The sequence below is a fragment of the Labeo rohita genome, chromosome 2 (genome assembly GCF_022985175.1).
Source record: "Labeo rohita strain BAU-BD-2019 chromosome 2, IGBB_LRoh.1.0, whole genome shotgun sequence".
In the NCBI taxonomy this organism is placed as follows: Eukaryota; Metazoa; Chordata; class Actinopteri; order Cypriniformes; family Cyprinidae; genus Labeo; species Labeo rohita.
In genome coordinates, this window is record NC_066870.1 from 13,011,413 (window position 1) to 13,024,900 (window position 13,488).

Sequence of the window (13,488 nt, forward strand, 5' to 3'; positions counted from 1 at the left end):
CACTGTTCACATCAACTCCTTTTATGTCTTCCATCTAGAAAAACATTTGATAAAATATTGGAACAACTTTTTTAGACATTCAGTTCAATTCAATTCAAATTTATTTGTATAGCGCTTTTCACAATACATATCCTTGCAAAGCAGCTTTACACCAAATTGAACTGAACCCTGATCGTAATTTGTAGTGGGTCAGTGACTAATAAAAGTGTGTTCACCTAAAGGTTTTTAACAGCTAGTGTCAATAAACCTAGTTTTAAATTTAAAGAAACACGAATCTATGCATGACCTGACTGTCACAATCTTTAACTGAAGTGCCCATGAGCTCCTCTAGAGGGCAATCCATCCCTGACCTTTGCCACAGTATCCTGGACTCCATAGCTGTGTCCCAAAGTGGAGTGCGTGGACTCCGAAGTGCGTATTTGAAGTGCGAATGTGTCACAGCGGTGCAACGAAGGCTGTCCCAAACTGAAGTGTGTGGACTCTGAAGTGCGAATTTGAAGGGAACAACATTTCAATCAACCAATCAGAATCGAGGGGTAACTTTTCAGGAAATGTCAGTTTTATGCTTATGATCACAGTTAGATTCTTCTACACCCTTGTTAATCAGCTATCGTTTAAAAAAGAAATATGGTAAGATATGAAGAGATCTAAATGTAATGCAGCAATTGACACTTTCATGTCAGTTTTACTTAATTTGTGATGTCTGTAATAGATTTAGGCCAGTTGTGCGGGGCATTTTTGTCTAATTTAGTGGCTGTTAATTCCTGACTCGTGGAAGTTTAAGTTCTTAATATTTTTAAAAAGTTTACACAGAGATTATTGTCATGCATGCAAGATTTTTCTTTCTCACAGTCACAAAAAATATTTCTGTGTCTTATTTGATTGCAGTGATGTAACAAAGTACAAATACTTTGTTACTGTAGGCCTACTTGGGTACAGTTTGGGGTAAAAGTTTACTGTCGTGTAAAAATGCCATGCAATAAGTGGAGACATTTATGTCTCTCTTCTACATGCTGAAGTGATGTACAGTAAATTTAAAAGATGATATTATGTTGATGTTTCCTTTGTGTCAGATGTTTAACAGGACAGTTTAAATAACAAAAATCACAAGATAATACTTTTTATGAAAGTAAAATTAAACAAAGTTTTTTTAAACAGTCGTATTAAAAATATTTAATGACATGGCACCCACATCTAGTACTAAGTAAAAAAAGTACTTTACTCTACGTATTTAAATCTAAGTATTTTAATTCTGAAAAACAGCTGGTAAACATAGCAAACATCTAAAAAAATAAAGAGTAGCCCTATACATCTAATAATCTGATTATTTGCCGATACTGTGGTGGTTATGCTTGTTTCTGATATCGTAATCAATAATTGTATAACTGTTGAAAGTTTAATAAACAATAGTTGTTTAAGATTTGTACACAGTCTTTCAGTATGTAATTTGTTATTCATTTGTATGTGACACAAGTGTAAAAAAATTGACTACTAGATGATCTATGTCTGTCTGTCCTTAGAAATCTCATGTCACTCACACTTTGCAAGGATTGTTGCTGTTTTCCACAGCGCTCTGTTTATACTGTCAAGTACTTAATTATTCATAAATGTCCAGCATTAATGTTATTATGTGCCATTATATGTAATGCAGTCTTCTGTGTGTAATGTGTGTGTAGTTATTGTCTGAAAGGTCACACTAGTTTTATGTTGCAGCAGGACCTGTAAATGCAGTTTCATTCCTTCATGAATGACAATAATGCTTGACATGATATGAACTGGACAGCTCCACCAGAAGAGGGTGCAGACATTCAACCAAGTTTTTATCTCTATAGTGGTTATACTGTTGTCTTTCATTACTCAGGCTACAATTATGAAACACTCACAGACATGGTTTTGAGAAGAAAAATAAAACATTTTATTTCAATCCCTGTTGTAATAAAACAGAAACCTGATCAAATCCATCACTATTCCTGAGGACAGTTTGATTATCATAGCATATGAATTTGCACTGATGATGCTGTATAATATGAACATCATGTTTCTCTCCTGCTTATAATGTCTCAGGAGAAAAAGTGTGATTCAGAAATGTAGATTCTTAGTTGGGGAAACATGTCAAGACTGTATTTCAAATGGCCTGAATTTGGTGTGTATTTATGTTAGGAATTTCCCAACTCGCATGCCTTTACCAGATCTGTGAAGAAAAACATTAGAATAAATCACTACATTGTAAGTGGGCACTGTTTTGTAAGTTGAAAGTTGTTTTGGCCTAGAATTTACCAGATATTGTAGGAAATCATATAATCACTGTTTACCTGGTTTACTCTGGCCAGTCTCATAGGTCCTTTCAATCATGTCAATGTACTTTTGAGTCATGAAATCCACCAGAGATTTAGTATTTTCTTGAAGACATTTAGTGGAATCAGTGAAAAGGAGGTTTCTTTCACCCTCTGACTTGAACAGCTGAACTTCTGAATTGGCCTGAAACATAGGGAAGAGGATTTAAAACCAACCTGAGATATTACCAACCTGCACTATCAACATTGCAATAGATCAAATGCAGAATGAATGACGGAAAAAATGACAGGAAAATCTACACAGAACTGTAATGAACTCACTTGAGCCTGCTTCAGAACATTCACCACATCAGTGCGTGCATCTTCAAAGGTGATCACAGCGTGAGCTGGCACCCTGGCAAGGTTACATTTAGCAAATGCAGTGTGTTCTACTGTTTGTCCTGGTGTTTCTGGACAGATCAGTTCAAACTCGTCTGATTTCAGATCCTTAGCCCATTCTGGTCCTTTACCTAAGCAGATACAGATACAGAGAAGGAACCATATTAGAAAAATCTAATAATTAAAAATGTGACACTTTGAAAAAATGCAAAGCTTTATTTATCAGTGCAAACCACACTAACCATCTGTGTAATCCCCAACAATAGTGTGCTTGATAAAAGCAACTTCACCAGTTTTTTCTGCAAGACACCTACAAGAGCAGTGAGATCATATTCTGCTTTAGATTATGCACTGGAGTCAGCATACAAACCTAAAAAGCAGATTTCCCTTTCAGTTACACTGGGTGATATATGGTCCACTACCTGAAAGCCCCATCATAGCCATAATAAATTTCCCCAGAAGAGGCTTTGCACTTGTTCTCATCTCCCACCGCCTTCCCACTTCCTTTACACAGTTCACACATGTTTGATTGAGGATCAGCACCAGGAGCACAGCCTTTGCTGAAGAACTTGTCTGAGAAATGAGGAGAAAATTTTATGTGAGGAAATATTTTATGTGATTACAACAACTTTGTGTTATTGTCCATAAAAAAATGTGTTAACCAACTGTGAGTGCATACATAGTACTACTCACATAGGGTACAGTCAGGTGTTTTGCCGCATATGGCTGAATCTGGAACTTTCCAGCCAGCATTGCGGTTCAGGCCGGTGTGGCAGGACTTCCTCCCTTTCAAATTATTCCAGGTTACACCGGAGCCCTTGCGCACCACAGCCACAACATAGTAACTTGAGGCCTCTGTCTCTGCACATCACAGAAATGTCCATTTACACAAAGAACAATAACTACAAAGATAACAATAACAGTATTAGCGTCCACACCAATGAACGGTGATGTTCTGTTTATTATAAGCGTGCTTTGATGTTTTGTTATCTACTAATTTATATATGGCCATACTCTTTAAAGCAGGGTGGATTCTGTTTGGCTGTTTTTATGGTTCATCAGCTGGAAAATATAGTTTTGAAAGTGATTCCAAATATATCTTTTCTCTGTGCTGTTATGAGGTGAGTAAATGGTGACAGAGATTTTATTTTTGGATGAACTATCCCATTAAGACAGGATTAACAGGCCAGACCAGTGTTTCACAAAAGCGAAAGTACATCATACTTACCTCCACCATCACCACAGCTTTCTGCAAGTAAAAACAGTGAATACAATATTAGGTTTCATCAAACATGTTGATATTGAAAAACTGGTGGCTTATGGACTGATTTATTAAATATGAAAGTGTTCATTCTTACGTTGATTATACTGCTCAACCATAACTGGAACAAGGCCGCACTTTACAGCCATATATACCTGGCCACCATCGACTGCAATGGCATCTGCTTCTCTGCGCTTTTAAAGTCAAGGAGAAAATCAAAACAGAATATTAACCTACAGGTGGACAGTCCATAAAGATGATTGAAATCAACCTCAGAACTCATCCATGTGATTCAACAATACCATGATTTTCTTGAAGCACTCTTCCACAGATGATTCCCTCTTGCACGCGATACGAGGAATCTTACTGTTTAATTTGTCACACTTCTGTTGCTCTGCGTGGCTAATGGTACACCATTCAATTGAGCGGTCTTTAAGTGTGGGTGGCGGGTTCCCAACTGATAAAAAGTTATATATACAATCAAGTAAATGTTATACATATTGGAATCTGCAAACACATAATGCTAGAGTATTTCTCAGTTTTAGTGGATGTACAGTATGCAGTCAGTACCATAAAGTAATGTAAAGCAATGGATGAATGCTAAATAATTAAAATAAATATTGTTTAATGCATGATTTTTTGTGGCTCAATTGTTCAAAACTTTTATGGCATTCTTAGAATAATTGTGTGTCACCTTTAAGGGCACGCATGGCCTTATAATAATTTTGTCCCAGGTAGATGAAGGAGTCCATGCTCTTAGCGAGCTCCACCAGTTCAGATGTCGAGTCTGAGAAAATCAGGTCTTTACCCCCAAAAGCAGCAGAAGAGAAAAGATCTAAATCCTGTTGAGCACAACAGTTGAATATTCACAGCTGGCTTTCAATGTCTGCTGAATAATTAATATTAAAAGCCGGAATATTAAAACATTACTGCATACCGGAATCTGTTTAAGGACTTTATAAATATGCTGTGAATCTGCATCCCTGCGGCTGATGACAGCACGGAAAGGCTCTTTGGCGAAGTGGCAATTCTTGTAGTCCTCAATGCTTTTCCTGCTGCCATCCATGCACATCAGGTGGTAGGTCTGACTGTCAATCACTTAAGAATTCAGATTGGACAAGAAGCTTGTAAATCAGCAGCCATGAAACCATAACCTACAGCCACAACTCTAATATCTTTAACAGTTTTAAGTTTTAAGTTAATAATACTTTAGGTTTTGGCAAAAGATATTACTCACGTGGGATTGAATCCTGACAAACAAAGGCAACTTGTCCATGACCACCTTTCAAGCATCTGGTGAAAATGCATGAGTTATACTGTGGTTCATATTTAGGGAACACAATGGAATATGAGTGTGTTAGTGTGAATCGTACTGTAAGGCTCCTTCATCACCGGAGTGTTTTTCGTTCTGTGAGCAGCTGCAGTCACCCTGGCAAGCTTGGCACAGGTTTGGGTATTGGGCTTTGGATATTCCAGGAGCGCAACCGCTTGAAAAGAACCGCGACACAGCTGGAAAACACAAAAAAGCACAGCTAAAAAACTGATATTGTATTGTGAAACCTGTTATTGTATCAAGCTTATCTCACAGCTACTTATCAGAAAAATAATCCTTATCTTCACTTTGTATTACTAGCACTTCTGTTTATTGCCACTTTATGATGAATCGCTTGTTTTCAAAAAGTTACTCAAAAGTAGTGCCATATCCACCTGATTTTTCAGTGCAGATGTAAGCTATTTTTACTGTAAATGTGCAAGTCTCCTGATTAATTGCTATAGATAAATAACTAAGAATAACAAAGCGCAGTAAAAATATATATATAGATAAATAAATAAAAGGTCCTTATGATTATGAAAATACATATTTTGACAAATCAAGCAGCATATTGGACTGTGATAAAATTATTGAAAATCTTGCACATTCAAGTTAAATATGGTCATGTCTGCTCTTATATTAAAAATAAGGTGGAGAGACCAATGAATATCAGTATATCAGAGAGTTGTGCACAATAATAATCTAACTCTTCTCAAGAGGCATGTCATCAGGACCATCCCAGGGAATCTTATTTTCTGCAACCAATTTTCCAATAGGTATATTCCAGCCGCCAGGACTTTGATAACAACTGTGGCATGCAGTCTTTCCCTTGAGATCGCTGATGGTAAAGTCAGTGTCCCTCTTGACCACAGCAACAGCATGACAGCTCTCTTCAGAAGAAGTGGAGAATAAAGAAGGTGAAGAGAATCAAAAACACATCTGTCACAAACCATTGGCTGATAAATTAAAAGATATTTAAATACAATTTAATGAGGTGCCAAATGATGATGCATCTTCCAATATATTATTAAGAGAAAAACTACAAGGAAACATTTGCTAATGTAGTTGTTATAGCACAAAATTGAAAATCATAAAAGGGGCCATCTTGTTTCACTACAAGGCTAAGAAGCCCCTTCTGTGTAAACTTATCACAGTTGGAGAATATGTCAGATATAAAGGGATATCATTTATTTATTTGTATATTTAAAAATGTGACATTAATCTGAAATACTAAATCAAATCTAGTCTATTTTGACAATTTCAGTTCAAGAGATTCATCTGTATTTGCTCTACATATTCTATGTAATAATTTGGTCACACTTTATTTTAACCAACCATTAACTATGACTTGCCTCAATAAACTCCTAATTTGCTGCTCATTAATAGTTAGTAAGGTAGTTGTTAATTTTAGGTATTGGGTAGGAGTAGGGAAGTAGAATATGGTCATGCACAGTATGTGCTTTATAAGTACTAATAAACAGACAACATGTTAATAATAGGCATGCTAATCAGCAACTAGTTAATAGTGAGAATTGGTCCTGATGCTAAAGTGTTACCAATAATTTACATTTAATTGTCATATTAGCAGTAAAATATCTGTTTACACTGAATGATACCAGTCATTTGGTCTATAGGTTATGATGAATAATGAAGATGTTTGACGCATGCATCATATTAATTGAATTATTAAATATATTCTTGTCATCAACATCACCACAAATTCATAAAGCATTTACGTTTCTTAGATTTCTCTTGGATGATAGGACGGAGGTCATATGGAAGGAGTCCAGCTAGGTAAATATGTTGTCCATCTACAGTTATAGCATCTGTATCACCATCCTGTGAATCAATTTAATAAAAACGTTATTTAGACTAAACAAAACAGTGTGTGTGAGGTAAAATAATAAGCATATTCCATTACCTTGATGCTTGTCATGCACTCAGTTACAGTAGTCTTGAGATGACACTCAAGGTCTGGTGCTATGCTGGAAAGGTGTTGGCATTTATTCATCTCATTCTGGGACTTCACACACCATCTGACTTTTTGAGCGCTGGCTGAGGGCAGTGCCACGACTGCAAAGAAAATGACACGGTAATAGTTAATAGTCCACTTGAGCACAATGATTAAACAAGAATTGGAAAAGAAAATCTCGAAAATATCAAACACGACAATTACCAAGGCACCCCAGCAACGAGATTAGCAGGATGTTCATATTAGGCCTTCACCTGGGATTTTGGGCAGGGAGAGACAACAGAGAAAAGGCTTTTTATAGGAGCTCTGGAAGCACTAGTGGGTTGGGTCAGACAAACACAAGACTACATCATCATCATCGTTTGCTCAAGATTTCTCAATATCTGCTTGTGCAGGCTATGTGCCAGTTCACATTTTGCACAAGGAGCCATTTTCTATCATGGTTATATTCAAAAATTAATTATTGATAAACTTCAGCTGTCTTTTTATATAAATGAATAGTAAAACAGTACAATTATACTGTACATGCACCTAGAAAATTAGGTAACACATTAGATTAGGGAACACCATTCACTATATTAACTAGTTACTTATAAAGCACATATTAATGCATTATTCTGCATGACCATTTCCTGGATTCCTTAACCCTACACAATCCTAAACATAACTACTACAACAAAAACCTTACTTACTATCAATAAGCTGCAAATTAGTTTATTGAGGAAAATTACCTTAAAAACAAGTGACAACTTGCCCCAACCTGACATTTATGAAAAATACCCTTTAACCACAGTTTAACCTTTTAGTTAAAATCTACAGTCATTACACAGTAGACACTTGCCAAAATGTTAGTTTAACTTTATTGTTTTTGGATATGATGATATTGAAATGATATTTTAAATTAATGCGACTGGAGTTTACACTCAAAAAATGGAATTTTCACCCTGTGGCAATTAGTGCTGATCTCTGCTGCATCAGAATTAAAGTGTATGTTAATTTATTGCAAGTCAAACACAGTCTGCATTTAAACTCCTTACTTGTTCCTTAACTTGATTGACTCATTTTGTGGTAGATGACTGCATTCGTAAAGACATTTGCTCAGAGTAAACAGTGTTGTCTCTGTTCAGAGACCTCTGGCAATCAGTGAACTGGTCCATATTTGACTTGAGTACACTGTAAATATTACTCAATGGGAGAGCGTAAAGTACAAACTGATGGAGGTTCAGCAAAGTAACAAAAAAAGCCTTTTTTGGGCTATGTCAGAAGTGTGATGACGTCCAGATTAAACATTGCAGGTACCTGTATCTGCTACTAAATCACAAAAACCACACCAGTGTTTGACTGGTGTTGCAAAACTTTGGGATGTCCATGAGCAAGTTATTTCAAAATTACTCTTCAATGGTTTCATATGTTTTTTGTGTTTAAATACAATTTCAATTTATAAAAAATGTCAAGTTTTTATATTGATTGAACTAATTTCTAACAGATTTGTGAACTTTACAAATTTATTTTAAAAAATGAAATAATTACACAGCATAAGTATTCCTACCCTTTTCTGAGACACTTGAAATGTAGCTCAAGAGCATTCAAATGACTTGTAGATGTTACTACACTTGACATGGAGTTAGTCGTGTCAAATTCAATTGAATTTGGAAAGGCTCTCTCAAAAAAAGGTCAAAAAAATAACCACCTGAAATGGTTATCAGAGAAAAAAGCAAGCCCTGCTCTCAACTGCCTGTAGTACTCAGGACCAGGATTGTGTTTTGTGTTGTTTTGGGAAAGGGCTCAGAAAAAAATTCTGCTGCATTGAAGGTTCACAGAAGCATGTAGCCTTCATTATCCTTAAGGGAAGAAGTTTGGGACAACCAGGACTTTTCCTAGGGCTGCCCTCCTAGCCAAACTGAGCAATCACTGGAGAAGGGCCTTAACAAAAACTATATGGAAAAAGTATACTATAACACTGCTTGACACACAGTCATGAGGGTCTGCAGGGTCCTCTCTATTACAGTTGAGGTCAAATATTTATATACACCTTGCAGAATCTGCAAAATGTTACCAGTAATTATTTTACCAAAATAAGAGGGATCATACAAATTGCATGTTGTTTTTATTTAGTACTGACCTGAATAAGACATATCACATAAAAGACGTTTAGAATAGTTAAATTTATAAAAATGAATCTTTTTAAAAGTTTACATATGCTTGACTGATACTGTGTTGTTACTTGAATGATCCACAGCTGTTTTTGTTTGTTCGTTTGTTTGTTCTGGTTTAGTGATAGTTGTTCATGAGTCCCTTGTTTGTCCCGAACAGTTAACTGTCTCCTGTTCTTCAGAAAAATCCTTCTGGTCCCACAAATACTTTGTTTTTCAGCATTTTTATGTATTTGAACCACTGATCTATAATAGAGAACTGGATTGCTCGTGACGTCATAAAAGTGAAGCCACCACGCCGCCATATTAGTATTCCCTAGTATGCGTATACATTCTATTGAATTAATAGGAAATTACACAATTTTAATGAGAAAGCATCACATAACAAGTCAGTTATGTTTTTATATTCAAAGTCTCATTGTACATTTTCACAATGCAAATGTCCTTAGCATGTAATCAGTTATTTGTTTAATGTCGGGAATTCCCTCTGCTTATTAAAATTTTACGTTCATATAGCCTACATTACAATCAGTTACATTAGATGAACATGATAAACGTTCAACATATGTTTAAAAATGACAAAGAAATTTGAATGAAGATTTATGCTTTGTATACATATAGTAGTCAACATTTGAAGTGGATCAAAACCTTTCACCAAAGTTGTCCTAAAACCAAAACAATACCTGTTCTTGTCTTGATCCATTTCAATTGTTGACCTTAATTCGCCTGGTACAGTTATTCACTGTTTATGTAATTTTGTTAAAGTATTTTTATTCGTACGGTAGGCTAACTGCATGTTTCAACAATGATTTCATTAAAAATATTCATTTTGAAGAAGGTAATGATTTGTTCGTTAAATTAATAAGGCTGGAGGGTAGCACACGGCGGAGACACAGGAGTCCTCCAGGATGGATCAGGGAGCTCAGTGGGCCATGGTGGGACAGGCAGTCAAAGGAGCCATGGCGGATCAGGGAGCTCAGGGGACCATGGTGGGGCAGACAGTTCAGGGAGCCATAGCGGGACAGGCCGTGCAAGGAGCCATGGCGGATCAGGGAGCTCAGGGGACCATGGCGGGGCAGATAGTACAGAGAGCCATGCTTCACTAGATACTTCTACTTCAAAATTGGAACCGTTTAAATAAAGGATGAGATTAATCAGCTTGATCAGGGAAAAAAAATTAAAAATCACACCCGAGAAGATCGCAGCAGATCGTCTCGCTCAGTTGGTTGGCAAGCTTGAGGAAATCCTCCATGTCGAATCCATGTCGCTCCAACCTCCGACCAGTCTGCCGCAAACCCCTCAGCTTGTCCTCAGCCATCATCTCTTTTTGGTCTGGTCTACTTTGTTCTTTGCTTTTAGGAGCATAAGCAAACACACATACAAAGCAAGCAGACCCGACCAAGGAAGATGGAACAAACAGGAACATAAATACAAGGGATAATTAGATAAAACAGGTGCGAAGAATCATAATCAAACTAAACAAGGAAAGGAACATAACCAAATAAGGAAACACAGGAACAACTACGGGGGCAAGACAGGTCCAAAACTCTAACAGGATGATTCAGGTCACACAGTACTAAGAATTTTTTGAACAGGGTCATTTTTATACATTCAGCTATTATTTTCTCTTGTGGACTACTTTTATGTGAAATATCTTATTCAGGTCAGTACTAAATAATAATAATTAAAAAATGATCCCTCTTATTTTGGTAAAATAATTAACATTTTGCAGATTCTGCAAGGTGTATGTAAACTTTTGACCTCAACTATATATAATTTCTTGTTTTATGTTTTTTTCTACACATTGATTGCATCACTTGGATTTGGATGACATATGTATTTCAAATATTAATAAGCTGTTTTAATACATTATCATAATTTAAATTAATTTAAAATTCATTATTATGAAATGCTTAAAATAGTATTATTAAGAACCTGACTCTTTTAAGGGCTTTTTCCTTCATTGCTATATTAGGACCATTGTATTCAAACTATAACTCACTTAAAGTGTCAATCCATTTTCAGCAAACTTTTGACTTTTACAAGCTCCAACTGTCTATCTAATGAACTCTGACCTCAGACACTCCACTATCTGGGTGAGATAACAGACAGGCTTTAAGCAGACACTTCATGATACATTGCCCAGTGATACTGGACCACTGCGTGAAGAGATTATTTGTCATATTCACGATAATATACTCTTAAATGCCAGATCATGAAAAATATGACAACATGTCCTTTGCTTCTCCAAGCATGTAAAATTTAGAAAATTGTGGATGTAGAAATTAAACCTCTGACATTGATTTTGAACTTTGTGCAGGAAAACATGCTAATTCTTTAACACCTAAAATGGTGGAGTACTAAATTATTGGAACATTTTAGTTCATCCAGGTCGCAGCATGTTAACTGGTTACTGAGAATAAACAGAGGTGATTGAAGTCCAGCTCCCTTATGTAACCACTTCAATACCTTACTGGAGCACTTTCTAGGATTTGAGCATGCCATTATATTATAGTGCCACTACTTACACATACAGAGTGATCTTTGCTGACCGAATAATAAGTGTGAGAATGTCAAATTTCCCTGTTTTGATTATACATTCCCGAGTATGAGCACAGCTGACGTGCCCTATGTCCAAATCCTGTGGATGACTGACCTGATTATTTGACCAGCTGCAACTTTAATCTTGGCCTTGGTTGCAAAAGTTTAAAGGTAGCAGTCCTATGTAAGCATTGAAGAGTACTGTGTTACACAATTAAAACAATTAAAAGTTTTAGCAAAACGTATATAGACATTTTACAGGTTGTCCAATACAGATGAATAAAACAAAACATTTATAAATAGGTGGTTGGTTCTTTTAAAATGTCATAGAGATTCTTGTTCATCTGCCAACTGAACAATAATCTGTGGTTTAGCACAAATCTGTTGCCTAATTTAGATCTTATTCATATTTTATTTGTTGGGCATTGGAACATTTTCTGTTTATTCGGTGTAAGTAGTAAAGGTGAACTGGTTTGTTTGGTTACAGGGTTTGGTTGGGTCAGGGTTCATTTCTGGGTCATAACTCCACACTCATTGATATTATAAAGAAATTAAAAAGGCCAAAACCTGTCATAGTTTTTTAGTTTGTCTATGTGAAAACAAAGAAACAACAAATAAATAAATAATCCTTCAGTTAAAATGTAAAAAAAAAAAAATAATAATAATAATAAAAATCATTTAGAGAATGATTATTTTATTTAATAAATTCATACATTTATTTGTTTATTTATTTATTTTATTTCTTGATATTATATTTGGATGCCTGGATTTAAGAAAAGAGTGTGAGTGGGGGCTGGCTGGATCACTATACAAACTGTATAAATATGGATAAAATTTTGAATAAGAATAGCTATATATTACGAGCACAATCAGTCATAATTATAGTAATAAATTAACATTAATTACATTAGTCAGGTTTGTCTTCTTAAAATACGAAATTTCCTATAGATTCTCCCTGAAATGTTCTTATCTTGACTCCTCTAACACTAAATACATTCAGTAAACACATCTTTCGTCATTATATATAAATATATGTTTAATTAATAAAATGTCATAATGCCGTAATAACATGCTAATGACATGGTAATATTCAAAACTTTGAATTTCTTTCACATTCACTAATTAACGAGAAGTTGCTGATCAGATACAATCTGGTTGAGTTAAAATATTTAGTTATGACTGTTTTATAAAATAAAAATTCTGGTAACACTTTACAATAATGTGTCATTAGTTAACATTAAGTATCAGCTAACATGAACGAACAACAAACAATAGAATTATTGCATTGTTGTTCATCTTTATTAACGTTAGTTAATAAAAATACAGTTGTTCACTGTTCGCTCATGTTAATTCACAGTGCATTAACAAACATTAATAAAAGCAACTTGTGATTTTAATAATGCATTAGTAAATGCTTAAATTAACATAGAGATTAATTAACTAAGTTTAATAGATGCTGGAAAAATATTGTTCATTCTTAGTTCATGTTAATTAATGTACTTAATAAAGAACCTTTTTGTAAAGTGTTACCAACATTTTTTCTTAGTACACAGATTTTGAATGCATTATGATGGTTA

The 13,488-nt window shown here is 35.2% G+C and overlaps 1 protein-coding gene across 1 annotated transcript; it reads right to left on the bottom strand.

Annotated features, from left to right (window-relative positions):
- Positions 1–1,891: 1,891 nt before the first annotated feature.
- Positions 1,892–7,533, bottom strand: tfa (transferrin-a). Its single transcript, XM_051138035.1, has 17 exons — positions 7,422–7,533; positions 7,167–7,318; positions 6,982–7,084; positions 5,953–6,135; positions 5,307–5,442; positions 5,171–5,226; positions 4,871–5,031; positions 4,628–4,775; positions 4,236–4,390; positions 4,031–4,127; positions 3,901–3,921; positions 3,366–3,533; positions 3,095–3,245; positions 2,915–2,982; positions 2,616–2,803; positions 2,313–2,478; positions 1,892–2,191 (listed from the first exon to the last, which is right to left on the bottom strand). Exons 1-17 carry the CDS (start codon positions 7,456–7,458, stop codon positions 2,157–2,159), a joined length of 2,025 nt encoding a protein of 674 aa, XP_050993992.1. The 5' UTR covers positions 7,459–7,533; the 3' UTR covers positions 1,892–2,156.
- Positions 7,534–13,488: the final 5,955 nt, after the last annotated feature.